Source organism: Cavia porcellus, unplaced genomic scaffold (genome assembly GCF_034190915.1).
Source record: "Cavia porcellus strain 051 isolate PalLab524CR breed Dunkin Hartley unplaced genomic scaffold, mCavPor4.1 scaffold_22, whole genome shotgun sequence".
Classification (NCBI taxonomy): Eukaryota; Metazoa; Chordata; class Mammalia; order Rodentia; family Caviidae; genus Cavia; species Cavia porcellus.
Genome location: NW_026947505.1, coordinates 27430236 through 27447161, shown reverse-complemented (window position 1 = coordinate 27447161; position 16926 = coordinate 27430236). Strand labels below are relative to the sequence as shown.

The 16926-nt window shown below is 43.1% G+C and overlaps 1 protein-coding gene across 5 annotated transcripts in view; it reads right to left on the bottom strand.

The window, feature by feature from the left end:
* Sytl3 (synaptotagmin like 3) overlaps positions 1 to 16926 on the bottom strand; it is a 78499-nt gene that overhangs the window by 56368 nt on the left and 5205 nt on the right. For 3 of the 5 annotated variants that reach the window (XR_010041904.1, XM_063232960.1, XM_023564567.2), the window contains exons 2-3: positions 11782 to 12370; positions 9490 to 9708 (exon numbers count right to left, since the gene is read on the bottom strand). Coding sequence is in view for 3 of the 5 variants with exons in the window: in XM_063232960.1 (XP_063089030.1) it covers positions 9490 to 9708; positions 11782 to 11891 (329 nt within the window). In the remaining 2 variants the exon portion in view is untranslated. Of the gene's footprint in view, positions 1 to 5897; positions 6141 to 6981; positions 7107 to 9489; positions 9709 to 11781; positions 12371 to 16926 lie in introns of those variants that run through there. The other 2 variants (XM_063232961.1, XM_063232962.1) reach the window with 2 other exon arrangements.

The window sequence follows — 16926 nt, the reverse complement described above, 5'->3', positions numbered from 1 at the left end:
GACCTCATTCTAAGCCAAACAGGATGTTGAGATGCATTTACATTTTGCACTCAATTTATTTGCATCTGCAGGTGGTTAAGCTATTGCAGCTACACTTTATGCTCCAAGATAAGTGAATTATCACGTCCCCAGAGTCACTTAAGGTATTTTCACCATTCAGGTGATAAGAGCTGAGAAACTGGTTCATACTCGGTAATCTTTGAAAGCCTGAAAAAGCACACCCAGCAGATCTGCTTTCTGACTAGTGCCATGAAGACAAGGAAGCCTCAAGAGTGTCTTCAAGAGGGCCCTGGTGGCTCATCAGACACACGAGCTGCAAAAACCCCAAATAAAGAAGGTGAATATTGTAAAATAGAGCAACCTAACTTCTTTGTGTTAGTTTATCCAATTGCTTGGTAATTCTCTGCCTGGACGGGCAGGCAGATGAAAACTGTTGAATTTCAAAGTGGCTTGCATCTAGGAAAATTTATAGATACAAAGTCAAATGGTAGGTTTTTTCCTACAAGCTCAGATAATATGATTGCAATATTTTTACAAAAAAGAAGACTGATCATTGTGATTAAATCTTAGGCAACTATGACAGGAATGAAACAATAAGATGAAGATAAAAGATTTTATCAAGTTGCTACACCACCTTTGGCAGAGCATTAATAACTGTCCCTTTCTCAGCCATAGAAGGCAGGGATCCTGTTGCCACAGTCACAGCCCAAGGGCTGATGATAAAGACAAGTGAGTTCATGCAGGAATGAACATTCCCACTTCTGCTAGCACTGAAGATGAAGGAGTGGGATGGGGATAAACAAGCAGAGCCCACAGCTTTGTGCATTGAAACTGAGCATGTGCTGCACCCCTGAAATGGGCAGGGCGGGACCACACACTCACACACTGAGCAGGATCGACGTGGGAGGCAGGGTTGGGTGGCAGGAAGGGGTGGAAATGCTAGTGAACCTATTGCCCATTTTCAGATACTAAAACGACAAAAGGCTAAAAACGGGCACTGGGCTGTCTGTGGTTGGTTGGTCACAAGATTGAAACAGTGACTCCTGGTTTGGTGCATCTAACTACTCCGTGAAGCCAGAGAGATTCTACTGTGGCCTGACAGAGCTGTCTGTGTTTAAAGTTTCAACCATAAATGCGGGGCTAGAAGCCATGAACCACCTACCTTCCCCCAGCAGATCGAAGGTGGATTTACCCTACCCCTGGGGCCATAAGAAGGCCAGAGAGGAGAAGCATTTGCTCTCACTTGGCACAGCCTCATCCTGAAGGTCTGAGGGCACAGCTTGAGCATCAGGCAAAGGCCACGGGCAGGATAAACACAGCTGAGCTAGCCAGACCAGGGAAATGGCTGCTGAGTACACCACTGAGGGAGCCTGGGGGAACTTTCCAGAAGCACTCAGTCTTTAAAAGCATGGCAGAGCCGCCTCTGGAGAACTAGAAAGATATGAGGAAATTCCAAGCCAGAGGGAAGAGACCTGAGACACAATACAGGAAGATTTAAGAACCTAACGATGCGGAGCAGAGTGAGCTGCTTTAATAACCTGCAAAGGGCAGAGCTGAAGTTCAAAGTGAGCCTGAGCACAAGAAAGGAAAAGACACGGAATGCTGAGGGAGAATCTGACAGGGGAGGGTGAGGCCAGCAGATTCACCACAAAAAGTCAGGGCAAGTGGCATAAAAGAAAAATTACAATAATCAGATCCAACTTTTCAAAAAGTTACCAGGTTAAAAAAACAAGCAAACCCAAGGTGCTGAATAATTAATTGAAATAAGATTGCATAGCCCATAAAAACTAGTGTGGAGAGACTTATTTCAATATGCACATTAAAAACTGCTAATTATAAGGATTCCATGGGGGGGGGGTCCTAGTGTATAACAGGTGATAAATAAAAATATCTTCAGATGTCTCTGTGATATTAAATTCAAAAGACAATAAGGATGCATTTACTGAATTTCTCAAAGATGGTAACCACGGATTTTCAAAGCCAATGAGGTGATTGCTCTTGAGGGAAAAAAACCAATGAAAAGCACCCTGAACTAAGCAGTGCTTAGAAAACATAATATCCAGATGTTCTTCTGGGAGAAAAAAAAATTTTTTTTTTTCTTCCGGAGGCACTTCAGATGATTAAAAAATGATATAATGATGAATTTGCAAATTAGAAAAAGGAGTAATCACAAAAGATGGACAGTAAGGAGTTGGTTAAAAATGTAGAGTTGGCTTGGTATGCATGTGGTATATATAAGTATAAAACTAACAGGAAACAAAAATAACTATGGAAGGAGACACCATTCAACCTAAAAAGTGATAACTATAAGAATTTAGATATTTCAAAATGATTGGCAAATGAAAGAAATTATTTATCAGGGCTGGGGATTTAGCTCAGCAGCATCAGCACCTGCATTGCAAGCACACAGTCATGAGTGTGATCCCCAGTACCAAAAAAAAAACCCAAAAAACTGAAATGGCACTGAGAATTATACCTGATGAAACCACTGTGAAGGGCCACTTGTGCACTGTTGGTGTGTCCTCATGATCTCCAGAACCACACCCCAGTGGTAGATATCCACAGCCAGTAAATGGTCAGGAAGCTCCTACTTGCTTCACAGCCGCCAGCTCTCCCCATTTACAAACACCACTGCTCTCTATTCCTGTCCTTCCTTCCCCAGATGAGGGTTAGGGTCCCTTGGGTTAGGGTTAGGAAAGCCATGGGTTCCCTTTTCCACTCTCCCATGTTGTGTTTTAAAGTTTCCAGGCATCTCCCGGCCAAACTCAACTGCCTCTATTAATTCACTGGGTAAAAAGATTTTTACTAACATTTATAGCTCTAAAATTCAGTTACAAAATGAAGCCTCCTCCTCTCTGCTTTCCTCTTTCCCACTCACTCTCCATCTCTCCCTAACCCACGGTATGGCTGGAGAGCACTTTCCCGCCAGCCCATCCACGCTGACCACCTCTCCAGATCCAACCCTAAATCCCACCTCCTTCCCTTCCACCTCCCCAGCCTTTTCCAGTTCCCAAATGTATCCAGCTATTGTGCAGTCACAGTAAACTCCACAGGTCCAAAACAGAATTCACTTTCTTCCCAGAACCATATCCCAGTCTCTCAAGCTAAAAATCTCAGAATCATCATTTTTGACTGTACAAAAATCACAAAATTTATTACACATTTAAAAAATCTCAACTCTGGGAAATAGCTCAGTGCAGTAAGTGCCTGCCTAGCAAGTGCAAGGTCCTGAGTTCAATGCCAATGTACAAAACCAAACCAAACCATAAAAAAAACCTTATAATCATATATTTCTTTGAAGCCTCATCAGAAAATACATATTTTGACAAAATTTTTAAAAAGTCCTCTGCCCCTCAAGTGTAGAACCATCACACCAAGAGATGAGATGCTCACCTCTAATTCTAAAAGGAGAGAGAGGCTGCACAGTTCTGAGCTGCATTCTGCATGAGTAATGGAATCGGTGATGGAGAATCAGCCCATCTATTCATATCCATGGCATTGCATGCATTCAGACTGTGGTACAACCATCACCACCACCCATCTCCAGAAATACTTCATGTTTCCAAACTGAAACCCCATTTCTCTGAAACATTACTCCCTTTTGCCGCCTCTCCTGGTCCCTGGTAACCACCATTTTACTTTCTTTCTCTGTGAAATTACCTGCTCTGGGTGCCTCAGCTAGTTAGAATAATACAATATGTGCCTTTCAGTGACTGGCTTATTTCACAGTCCTTGTGGTTCATCCATGTTGTAGCACGGACCAGAATTTCATCTTTTTTCTTACATCTGAATCTTCCATTATATGTGTGCACTGTATTTGGGTTTTCTATCTGTTGCTAGACACTGGTTGTTGGGAATGTCCCTGCCTGCCATGAGGACTGCTGGGTGGTAACACTGTAGCAGCTGTGTTACTAAGCGGCTACCAAGTAATATTTTCATTTTATTCAGTTAGATTTTTCAAGGGGCTTGGTTTTAGGGCCAGCATTTATTATAAGGCCCAAATTTTAAATACTTGTGGTTCCTAAATAAAATTTAAAATCGATTCACATGCCTTTATCAGGTCTGAGACTATGTTGTTACATACATCTTGTCCTTTTCCCAAGCATAAAAGTAACACGCTTACCACAGTTCTTATAGAATCTGAAAAGTTTTGAAATTGAACAAAGTAACGATGATAGAGAAATTGAACAAAGTAATCATGATAGAAAGGGAACAATAAGACAGGCTTTGGGAACTCCAAGTCAACAGTTTCTGTCCTTCCTTATAATTTTTTTTACAATTTTAAAAAGGAAAAGGAACCACTGGTTTCTTATCAGTTGACTTCATAGGCATAGTTACAAAAGCACTGCTCATGTGGGTAAAGGACCGGGCAGCAGAACTGGGCACAGCCACGTCCTCTCCTTCCAAGGGAACACTTTGTTAGCTCCTAAAAAGCATTAAGTATAAATTTGAATCTGAGAAAGATATTCCAAAATCTAGTCCCATCATTATCCAAGCATCCCAAAAAGTGGAGTGATTACAGAAGAGGATAACTGATCTTTCTCAGTGGGCAGAAACCTGTGGGCAGCTTTTTTTTTTCCAACACAAAAGGGGCCAATTAATGTGACTTGAAATATCTGCAGTAATGCTGTAGCGTAGTGGAATCATCTGAAATCAATCAAATCAATAAATCACACACGACATATTTGGTATGGGATCAATAGCCTATGGAAATGGGTATATTGTTGTAGAAATTGTTATGAAAGTGTCGCTTCAAAGAAAAACCAGCCTGTCCAATGTCCCCCGTCTGCCTTAATGCTAGCCCACAATGGTCCTGAGTGCTAGCCAAAGAGTCTCTTGGCTACCATGCAACGAATCAGCCCAGAAGAAGTGGGTCTTCAGGCTGACCTCCCTTGGAGGGCCACAGGCCTGGGTTTACTAAATCAGAGACAATTCAGAGTGTGAACAATTTAGAAAACAAAAACTCATGGTGGTACGTGCCTTTAAACCCAGTATTAAGGGAGGCTGAGGCAGGAGGATCACTACAAGTTTGAAGCCAATTTGGGCTACACAGTGACACTTTGTCTCAAAAAGAGAAAGAAAGAAAGAAAGAAAGAAAGAAAGAAAGAAAGAAAGAAAGAAAGAAAGAAAGATAGTTTACTAATTCTCAAAAAGCTTTAATTAAATGCTGACCTCTTAATAAATCTAACTTTCAGCAAGAACACATAGTAGTATAAAAATCATGCTTATTAAAAAGCACAAAATAAGCTTTTTCCCCAAAAGAGCTCTATAAATTTGTTTTGATGTCATAAGATTTTAAATATGTATAATCTTTGATTCCACTTGCTATATAGAAAAGACGAATGTTATATCTTATATATAATTACCATCTATTCCATTTTCTATAGAAAATACCGTATGTACTCTATATGAAACAGCCAAGCTCTACTGAAGTATTAAAATAGATACATTGCTAATTCAAACTGTCTATCAAAGAAAAGGCTTTTCCTTGATGAGATTCATTTCAGGAATCTCATTTTAACCTTAGCACCACTGCTTGGGAAAATCTCTAACACCACATCTGACACTCAACACCTTTCCTACCTTTTAGAGAGTTTGACCTTTTGCTCACTTGAACAGAGGAAATCTACAAGAAATGTGAACCGTTCATTCTCACACATTCATTACTACATTTGTGGGTTTAAAATGGTGATTCGGTGTCTTCTCAAAAGATAGAACTGAAAATACTGGGTATAGTCTGAAAGTTTTTGGATTACATTTTATAAACTCTAGGAAGTTTTATTTAAAACAGATAACCTAATTGTTACAAAACCTTTGTTGACACCTTTGTTTTTCACTAAAAATTACCTTATGAAATATTGAAAATATAATGGGTCATTTGGTAACAATATACTTACCCCGAAATCCTCATCTAAAAATATTTGAGCCAAATAAAATCTCTTTTAATCAACTCCAAAATCTTACGTTAGTCATTGCTCTTTTGCAGGAATAATTCAAGATTCAATCTGAGAACTGAGAATAAACTGTGATAATAAAATGCCGAGGTCTGGGTCAATTTTCAACTGAACACACTTGGCCTCTCTCCGTTGGCATCAGATGCAATGCAGAGCCAGTTGAGCAATCCAAGAGAACACTGCACCCTGAAATCAACAGTAACACCTGCTGCGATGTGAAACAGTCTAAACATCTCTATTCTAATTAGTTTACTAAGTTCTGCTGCACAGTTTGTTAAAATATTTGCCAACTTACAGAATTCCTCAAGCAACAAATTTTGAACCTATTCAGTCCAAACCATCCTCACTACCAACAGTGTCTCTGGTGAAAAACAAAAAGTCTGGGGCTGGGGTTTAGCTCACTGCGAGGCACTTGCCTAGTGTATGTAAGTCCCTAGGTTCCACAATTAAATGGCAAAATCCACCAACAAAAACATTCCTAATGAAACAGAGGGAGCGTACCCACAAACATCTGAAGAGTAAATGATCAAAGGGCTGGGGATTTAGCTCAGCGGCATAAGCACCTGCCTTGCAAGCAGGCAGTCGTGAGTTCGATCCCCAGTACCAATAAAAAGGAAAAAGAACAACAACAACAAAAAAGAGTAAATGGTCACAGTCAATTTCAAAGCAAGAGGGGAAAAGACCAATATTCAAAGGAAGACAGTCACAGACAAGCGTAACTCCGCAGCAATCTACTTTAAACACATGAACAGGTTTCTTGTGGAATTTCATGACACTGCATGGTATATCATGTGAATGGGGGGGAAATCAGTGCAAATGGAGCTCAGTTTCCTTAATGAGACTACAACACCCAACATAAAGATATCTCCTTGATATCTTTTTTTTTTTTTTTTTTTTTGTCTTTTTCCTTTTTATCAGTACTGGGGATCGAACTCACGACTGCCTGCTTGCAAGGCAGGCACTTATGCCGCTGAGCTAAATCCCCAGCCCCCTATCTCCTTGATATCTGAACATAGCTGTTATTTACCATGAGCCATTTCACCACAGAAACTGTCAGCAATTTCAAGAGGGAAACAGCAGTCAAAAGGCATGGATAAGTTACAGTAATCTCTCCCTCGTCCTTCTTTTTCCCAAGCAGCTATTCTGATTGGAAGCCACCCCTCCTCGTTGAAATCACCCTTTTCTATTGGCCTCTGGTGAAGACCACAGCTGTTGCAGAAGGCAACTCTCAACCAGCTTTCTTCCTCCAAATCTTTTCCACCTGGTCTCTCTACCGAGTTTTTCCTATTGCTTCTCTCTACCCTTGGGTTTTCTGATACCCTACAATCCAGTTCCACTTGCAAAGCTATCTGTATAGCCAGGCCTAATAATTTTTCACTCTTCCCTCTCTCTTGTGCCCTGAGTCAAGATCTGTCTGCTTTTTGGAAGCACCTCTCACACTCCCCATCACGACTGCCTCCGCCTCCTCACCCAGCTCTCTACAGTCACTGCAACCATGTTCTCGCTGCCTCCTGAGTCCACCTGCAAGATGACAACACATGTCTGGGATGGCCTTCAAGGAGCAAAGAGCTTGTGGTCACCCTCCAGTTCCCGCTCCCTGGGACAAAGATGCTTTTGAATGACTGTTAGGTCTCTCCCCTCTGTGGGAAATTCCCCAGTAGGCAGGCCAGGGTGGGGATTAAGTGGGGGCCTGGGCTAAGACTAGGTCTCCTCCACTATTGTACATCTCGGCCTCCACTTCTTGTCTGTAAAATGAGGATGACAGCAGTAATTACCTCCTTAGTAATGTTTGAAGATTTAAAATTTTAAAAATTCCAACTACAGAAGGGCTGGCTGTCACTTTGAATCAATTCCACCTCCTGGTCTTCCTCTCCTAAGGCCCTGGGCCCTTAACTGATTGAGTAGTTCTCTAAGGAGAGCTTTCGCTAAAGGCAGAAGCCTCCTGGTGAACCATTGCTGGGCCTTCCACATACTAACCCAAGCTGCCACATTCCTCAGACCTTAGAAATCTGCAAGACAATCTGTTTGTGTTTTTAATCTCTACCCCACGGTCTGCTTGTCTTAGATTTAGCTGTCCATTCCCCTGAGGGAGGGGATGCCTCCAGCTGAGGGAGAACCAGGAGGAAAAAAGCAAGTTAAAAACCCTTTCCTGGGTCTGTGTGTGAGACAGTGAGGATTGTCTAGATTTTATGAGGCCTCATCTTTACGTGGGTCCTGAAGTAGGACAGTGGCCCACAGAGGCCAAGGGCTGGGAAGAAAGGGTGAGGAGAGAAAGCATATACTATTCTCAGCTCTCTCCCTACACAACTTTCTCTGTTAATTCAGTTAGGTTAACGCAATTATCTTAGGTATTCTGAAAAACATCCTTATTTCAGAATAAGGAAGCTGTGGTTCTAGAAATAACATGTTATGTACTTTGAGGATCAAGTTACAATGCCCCAGAGTGTGGAGGTTTCAACACGGTCAGCTTTTTGGGAGATTGCCCAACTCATGTCCTCCTGTTCTGATTTTTAGTTTACAGTTAACTATTAGAAGACAAACTGCCACAGAATTCAACACCTTATCAGGAAAGGTTGTTCAGCAGACTTCCAGTGTATGTGGCTGACCTAGAGTTGCTTCGGAATCTTTATCTGCTCTCCCAAGAGCCCGGGCCAGCCTCAATACCTGTGTGGCTCAGGCAGCTCACAGTCTTGCTTTGGTTTTCATGCTCAAGCTGAGAAACACCTGAAAGACATCAATCCCAGCAAACTGCAGAACCAGAGCAGCTGACACAAGCCAGCACAGTGAGGCCCGCAGCTACAGAAAGGGAGGCACACAGTTCCACAGTGAAGAAGCCTTGCGAAGGAACAGGATATTAGGTAGATTAGTGGCTAGGAGCCCTCCTGGGTCAGAGCCACCAGACCCATGCTGCACAAACACTGCTCACGACATCCCTGGCTGCCTGCACACCTGCAGCACCATTGAGAAGCTGCTTCCAGATCTCAGCATCTGATTCCTGCCGAGGTTCACGCCTGCCTCACCGTCATCTTTTCTCATAAGTTCTGTGACATCCTTGTGCACGCCATCTCCCTGACCAACAGAAACACCCCTCCTGTGTTTTCAAGGAAGCCACAACCAGCTTGTTTTTGCTTTAAACAATGAAATCCAAATCTGATATGTTATCTTTATTTTTTTCAAAATAACTCAAAAGTACTGATTTTGTGTGTGAAGATCTTTAAAAACTCACCATCAAAAGATTAAAATAAAGGTAAATTTAGCGTACTAGCAATGGAAAGCAGATCCATTTCTTCATCTGACTGCGAAATAGAGGCCAGCTTGCCTCCTTTAGAAAGATCATGTTCCAAAAGCCCTCTACTGGCCAGGTGTGGTGGTGCTCAGCTGTAATCCCAGCAGCCTGGGAGGCTGAGGCAGGAGGCTCACCCTGGAGGCGTCTGCAGGTTGCAGTGAGGAGCCAATGCTCTCTCTCTCCAGGGTCTCTCTGGCACCCTCTCGGCCCCTGGCTCAGAGGAGGAACCCCAAGCCCAGCCATGCTCACCTGTCCTCGAAGCACATGGTGCACCTCCAGGCGCGGGTCCTGCGCAGGAACACGCGGCACTCGGAGCACACGCGGTGGCTGCAGCCCTGGCACACGGCGCCCCGGTTCAGCAGCAGCCCCAGCGCCCGCTGGCAGCGCGCACAGCACTTGTCCTTGTACTCGCGGCTGGGGCCTTTCGCCCCTCGCCACCGGAGATGCTGCAGGTGCGTCTTCAGTCTCCTGCGACCAGAGGAATCAGATAAGATACAATTGAGTGGAACAGCAGTGGCCAGGCCTCAGGCGAGAGAGAGCCTCGACTGAACCGCGCGAGTGGCAAGGGCCTGGGCTCCCGGCACTGACTTCCCTGGGTTCCAGCCTGGCAGCGTGAGCTGGGGCTTGGCTGCTTCTCAGCTGTGAAGCGGGAGACCAGCTCACCTCACAGGTGTCCAGGAGCAGCACAGAGCAATGTGTAAGCAGCATGCCTGGCCCAGATCTTTCCATGCTCAAAAACAGTGAAAGAAAAGGGAAGGACACAAAAAGGGCGCCCCCAACTGGGCACGGTAACACATTGCAGTGTTTCTGGAGGCTGAGGCAGGAGGATATTGCTGTGGCAATTTAGGGAAATACTCTCAACAAAGGGCTGGGGATGTAGCCCAGTATAAAGAGCCTGGGTTCCGTCACCACTAAAAGGAGCACGTACAATAAAAGGCATCCCTTTTAATATATAGGCATAGGGAAATCTATAAACATACAGCATGGCATATTTCCTGCTATTGTGGTATTTTACACAGTAAAATTATATAACTGGTGCTTGCTTTTGCTACTTTTTTTTGTTTTAATGGGAGGTCAGTGCCCTTCTACCTCCTAATTTCTCTAGGCAAGACCTTGGCTGTGGTGCAAAGAAACGTTGTATTGGAGCCTAAAAGGCATCATTATCCTCTGCACTTCTAAATGAAACATCTCCATTATCCACTTTCAGAAGAGATAAGCTAATGCCAAGGAAAATGATTACACCAGAAAGATACTTTACAATTCAACTTTTTTTGAATTTTCCATGGAAACAATAACCTTTGAAACAAACCTCCCTTACCCCAGTGTCCACATTATCAATAATATTCAACATAATGTCTTCAAATCACTGAAAGATCTTGAATCACTAGAGGAAATTGTGTTTTTGTCAGTGTGTTATATTTTCTAATGGGCAAAAGTTTACTAGTACATTTTGAGAGCCCAGAATAAAAGAGAGGATGGAAAGCGATAGTATACCTTCCAGTCAATCAGAAAATTTCCCTTTTTCCTCAAACCCTTGTTTGTACAAAGGTTTATTTTATTTAACTTTATTTTTGGAGATAAGATCTCACTTTGTATCCAGTTGGCCTCGAATTCACAGTGGTTCTCTTCCCTCAGTCTCCCAAGAGCTAGAATTACAGGCCTGTGCCACCACACCTGGTTGGCACAAAGTTTTACACTGTATATTTTTCTTGGCAGATTTTTCAAGAGTTCTACCATTAGAAACCAAACCAAATTTCACTGGCTTGAGGGAGGAGGCGCTGGGGATTAAACTCAGGGCCCTGCTCATGCCAATCACACACTTTACTGCTGCACCACGCCCCAGCCAGATATACTGACTTCTACACCTCACGTCCTCCGGAAACATTGCAAATAACCAGTAAACTGGACCTAAAGAAGGATCTCGACAACAATGGGCAGCTCTGATACCTTCACCTGGCACAGCTGTGTTAATTCATGTCGCACGGCTCATCCAACTTAGGAAAGAAACTCACTATTGACAAAGCAGTCCGGGAACAGGCTAAGCAGGTTCATGTTTTGTGCTCTCTCTTTCCTCAAAGCCAAGGGGGAAGCAAAAACAAGCAAAGTAAAAAGTCACCAATGGATTCCATCAGATCTGCTGTTTCTAAGCCATTTTCTTTGTGTTTTCAGGTGCAACCAAAAATAATGTGTAGAAAAAAATCTAAATCCAAGGTCTTTCCCTCGGGGGAAGAACCAGAAGCCTAAAAGTGCTGCTTGAAGTCATTCCATGAAGGAGGCAAACGGAAAAGCAGATGGGAAGCAAGCATTACAAAAGGCAACATTTGAAGTGAGGAATGAGGGCAGCCTTGTCCTTACCGCAATTCAAGTTCAGGTCAATAGCAAAGCTACCTCCGCTCACAAGCCTACCCCAGAGACCTCGTTCAGAAGCCCTGCAGTGGGTGACCAGCAACAAGTAAGCAAGCACCAGTTAGCCAGGGTTCCAGGCAGGCTGCGGGAACCCCAAGTCCCCAAAGACCTGCACCCATTAGCAGGGCAGCTTACCGTATCCTTTCCTCCTCTATGCTTCGCACAGTCCGATCTCGGTAGAGGACCTGCAGGATGACTTCCCGCTCTAACTCCTTGAGGGAATCCAGATTCACTTCATGGGCCATTTCCTGTCCCTTTGCTTGGACCCAAGTTGAAAGCTTTTCACAGTCCAGCAGGATAGTGTTCACGCAGAGTCCAGCTGCGTTCTTTAAAGAGCCCCTCTCTGATTTCACTGTTGCCTGTGCTCTGCTTGGAGCTCTTTTCTCTTTCCTAACTGGGTCATAGTCCTTGGAGAAGACGGCTTCCAGAGGCTGTCCCTCTGCTGGAGCCACTGGCGCCTGGGAGTGTTTTCACTGGGTTTTGCCACAGCCTCTGACATCCGCCTGAGACAAGAGCATATCTTTTTTCTGAGGTTTTGCCAGAGATTGTTATAAATTATGCATGGCTCCAAGCAGATAATTTCTGCAAAGCAGAATAATCCCCAACCTGAGGAAGTTTACAAATAGCAAGAAGAAGGAAATAAATGACTTATGGAAGCTAATCTCCCTGTAAAGTGTTTCCAGGTCAGCAGAAATGACAATCAAAGGGCCAGTTGGTTCGATACCTGTAGAAAAGACAAGAAAACGCAGTGTCATCTTTCCTGGGTTGAGTATCTCTGCAATGTTACTTCAAAAGAAAGACAAAATTTCTACAACAAAATGTGCATTTCCTGCTGCAGTGACAATGTAAGGTTTTAAATTTAATTGAATAAGACATATTATATATTCAGAAGTTTCACACTTGGATTTTTCCTAATGTGAATTCTGTCTCTTCAGAAGTTCAGGGTATGAAGATCTGTGTCTAACATACAATCGTGTGTCACTTAGTGATGGGGTAAGTTCTGAGAAAGCATCATTAGCTGATTTCACCACTGTGCATCGGAGAGCTCGCCGACCAAATGCCACAAACCTAAGCAGTCTACACAATGTGTGTACGGCTTAGCCTGTTCCTCCCGGGGTGGTGCTGAACACAACACAAGACCAGATCAGCTGCAAGAGAAAAATGGTGTAATCCAAAGGTGCAGGACTCGGGGACACTGAGACCAGAAGATCACAGGTTCAGAGCCAGGCTGGGCCACTCAGTGAGACTCTGTCCTAAAATAAAAAATAAGGGCTGGGGATGTCGTTCAGCAAGAAGACCTTGGGTTCCATCTGGGCACACCAAAAAAAGACATGGATGAGGCTGCTGCCAGAGTAATATGACAGGTTTTATATTAAGCTTTGCAAAAATAAGTAAAACACTCTAAAATAATGATCAAAAGCATAGTACAGTAAGTGCATAAATCAGTAAATGTTGTTTATTAGTATTATAAACCATACATAATTGTATGTGCTACATTTTTCTATAACTGGCAGCACCACAAACACAAGAGTGATGTGCAAAGAATTTTTCAGTCCATTATAATCTTATGGGATCACTAAGCTGCTTTGCAGCCCGTTGCTGGCTTGAAACGTCATTACATGGACATGACTGATTGCATCACTGTAATTGAAAATACATTAGAGAAATGTTATTCTCCACTGCTAGCTATTATTTTTACAAGTAATGTCAAAACTAAAAAAGAAAGAAAATGAAATCAAGTCAGGTGTGGTGGCACACACCTGTAATCCCAGCACTCTGGGAGGGTGAGGCAGAACAAGGCCAGCCTGAGTAACTTAGTGAGATTCATCTCAAAAGTTTAAAAAGGGTACATGTGCGCTGGGGATGCTGATCAGTGTGAAGACCCAGTACCACACACCAAAAAAAAACCGTAATCAATTTGGAAAGTATAAAGTGGCATCAGAACCTCAATCTATCAATTATTTATAAGCTTTAATCATTTTCATGGGCTCCATTAAAGCATCAGGCTTTGTTTCTGTTTGCACGAGCTGATAGCTTTTGCACACATCCTTTCACCAAGAGAATGTGGACAATGAACTGAATATTCTTTCTACAGTGTCATTTTTGATAGCAAATCTAGTGAATCCCACAGCAATAAGATGTCCTTCTGATGTTCTAGAAGCTAAACTTCTTTGCCATGCTCCAAGAGGGTCCACATTAGATTATGATCCATAACAAATCTATGAATAAGAGATTAATAGGTAAGGTATTCTCTATAACCAAAGGCTCTTAATCTTTGGTAGTGTGGTGAAATTTATGTGTTTAAGTGCATAAAATGAAATACATAGGTTACAAGGGAAACATTATGCAGGTATAATTTTAATTGTAACACAGTAGTAATGTATATTTGTTCATGCATGAAATATTAAGGTCTAGGAGTGTTCTAATACCTACCAACCATAATTTCAGATGAGATAGGCACATTTAGGGTGATCTGGCTATAGACCCAACAATAATTTCAAGGTGGTGATGGGCATAGAAATATTTGAGATGTTCTATCTACAATTAATGTAGTATGGAAATATCTGGGGGTTTTTTGGAGACCAAGTTACAGGTCCTATTGAGTCTAGGAAATGCTAAATTCTAATCAAGATGAATGAAAATAAAGATGTAATTTTCCCCCATCCAATCCTTGGGTCACTGGCTAGTGAGTTCCAGCTTCACGGAGTCCATGTCTGTCAGTTTCTTTACTGTGAGATGCAGTTAAAATACCCGACTCACCCCAGTCACAGAGGTTGCCTAGAGGAGGACTTCTTGGGCTCCAGACTCCTGGCCATGACTCTCAAGTGCTGGCTCTCCAGCAGCTTCCTATCTAGCTGGCAGGAAACTGTAAAGCAACCAGGGTTCTGGGCTCTGTCCTGGAGACTGACATCTCTGCCCACCTTGGGGCCTAAGCTACCTCCCCAACCCCTTTAATTTTTTTTTTTTTTAAATTTTGGGACAGAGTTTCCACTAGATCACAAGTTACCCAGACTGGACTCAAACTTGTGATCTTCCTGCCTCAGCCCGCCTAGAATATTGGGATTACAGACCCGCATCGCCCTGCCCGGCCGTTCTTGCTGTCATCTTACTTCTGCTCTAGTGAACATACTGTTGTGTCAAGAGCTGTCTGGTTTGGCTGGGTCTCAAGAGTTTTAGTAAAGATTTTTGCACTTGGCTCAAAACACCAGATGCGAGCACTGTGCTTTTTGTGTGGCAGTTGCTTGCCCTCTCCGGCTCTGGCCTTCAACTGTTCAGGAAAGCAAGACCACATTCAGCACACTCCTTGGCTGATAATGACAGCATCTGGTGTTTCCACAGGGACCACCTGGGAATCTTCAAATGCATACTCCTCAGGTGTGTAAGTCTCACACATCTCAGAAATACAGGATCCAGCTATCACAAAACACCACTGGTGGGCTGGGGATTTAGCTCAGCAGCATAAGCGCCTGCCTTGCAAGTGTGCGGTCATGAGTTCGATCCTTGGTACCGATAAAAAATGAAAAAGACACACACAAAAAAAATCAGCTTCTAAAACACCACTGGATGCTGCATCACCCCCAGCCTTGGGCAGGGTCCCGCTGTGGGAAAGGTTCTTCTCAAGAAGTGGGAGCTGAGCGCCCCCTCGTGGTTATTCACTCCTAGTTACATGAAACTGAAATTGGTTTGTTTGCCAGATCTTTCCATCTGATCATTCAGTAAATGTTTACCAAGCACCTTCCAAGCGTATTATAACGTATTATTAGGTTTGTAGGAGAATGGAGCAGAGGGAAATAGAGGACTTGTTGGTTATTTTTTTAAGTTGTGTTGTGCTGGATTTGGAAACTTTAGTTTGGCTGTGCATTTGTTTGCTTAAGTAATAAATTTCAAGTCTGACTTCCAGGTTATAACTGAGTTCAGAGTTCCTTTTTCAATACAAATTATTTAAAATATTTTAACAGAATCTTTGAGTCTTCTTCAACCAGTACTGGCACTTGGTGTCTACTGAGTTAACATCTGATTGTTGCAAATTTTAGGTCAGCTGCCAACTTGGAGACTCTATTCTGTAAAATCCTTCCAAGTCACTCAAACAATTTGCTAAAACTATTCTTGCCATATAATCTACTTATCCAAGACAGGTGCAATTTATTTATTTAAAATATTTTAGAAGGTTTTTTTAGTAATGGATAGATTTGATTTCTGGCCACTTATACTTGTAAGAAATTTAAAAAACCATCATTGAGTTACTGTACATATTCTTTAAAATATGGATAGAGAATATATCCATAAAGCATCCCTCAAATACTTTAACTGTATGTGATGCTTTAAAATAGAAGAGTCAGTAAAAGAATCCTGTGGAGGCTATGAGAGGTGGTTTGCACGGTCTTTGCACTCTGCCATGTGTCATCACATATTGGCAGGCTGGTACTTCACGCATTGTAAGATGACAGAGCAAAGTGTGAGGACATTTTTAATCTTCACAAAATGGTGCAACAGGCAGCTGTTCAGAGCTGACTGTACTCAGGCACTTGCACACAAACACCCAAATGCAGCCAGCAGGAAAAGCAGGGACTCTGGGGAGCAGATGCTGAGGAACAGGACAACCATGATAGGACTGGACGTCTTCATGGCAAAGGTGACTCTAGCTGAGTCTAGAAGAGGACAGGAGCTGCTAGAGGAAAAGGAAGGAGAAGGCACTTCCACGGCAAGGAGAGGGGTACACCGAGCAATACTACAGGGGCTCTGGGGGAAGCTCAGCAGCAGAAGGCTCGCCTAACAATGGCAAGGCTCTGGGTTCAATCCCCATTACCACAAAAAAAAAAAAAAAAAAAAAAAGCAGGAATACCTTCCTTCCTTCTCAGTGAAGTAGCCCAGTTTGAACCTGACATTCCTGACCTATCTGGCCTAGTCTTTTCCTTCACCTCCATCCTCAGTTCTCACAAAATGTTCAGCGTGCCCACATTGAACTCATTCCGGAACATTCCCTGAACACATCATGTGCTCTTCCCTGTTCCCTGAGGGCAGTCAGGGGACAGAACTTGGGCCTGGCTATCTGTCCCATGAGGAGCTCACTGGCTACTGAGGTGCTGGGCAAGACTGAGTTTTCAGGGACTTGATTTCCTATCTGTTAAATATGTTGCTACTCACCAAGGATTTAGAGCACAGCGCCAAGCATATGAATGGCACTCAGTAAATGTTAGCTATTATTCTTCAGAGGATCATCATTATTATTGTTATTCCGTAATGGGCCAGATCTACTGGCCCCTTAGTCCTTACTGGGTC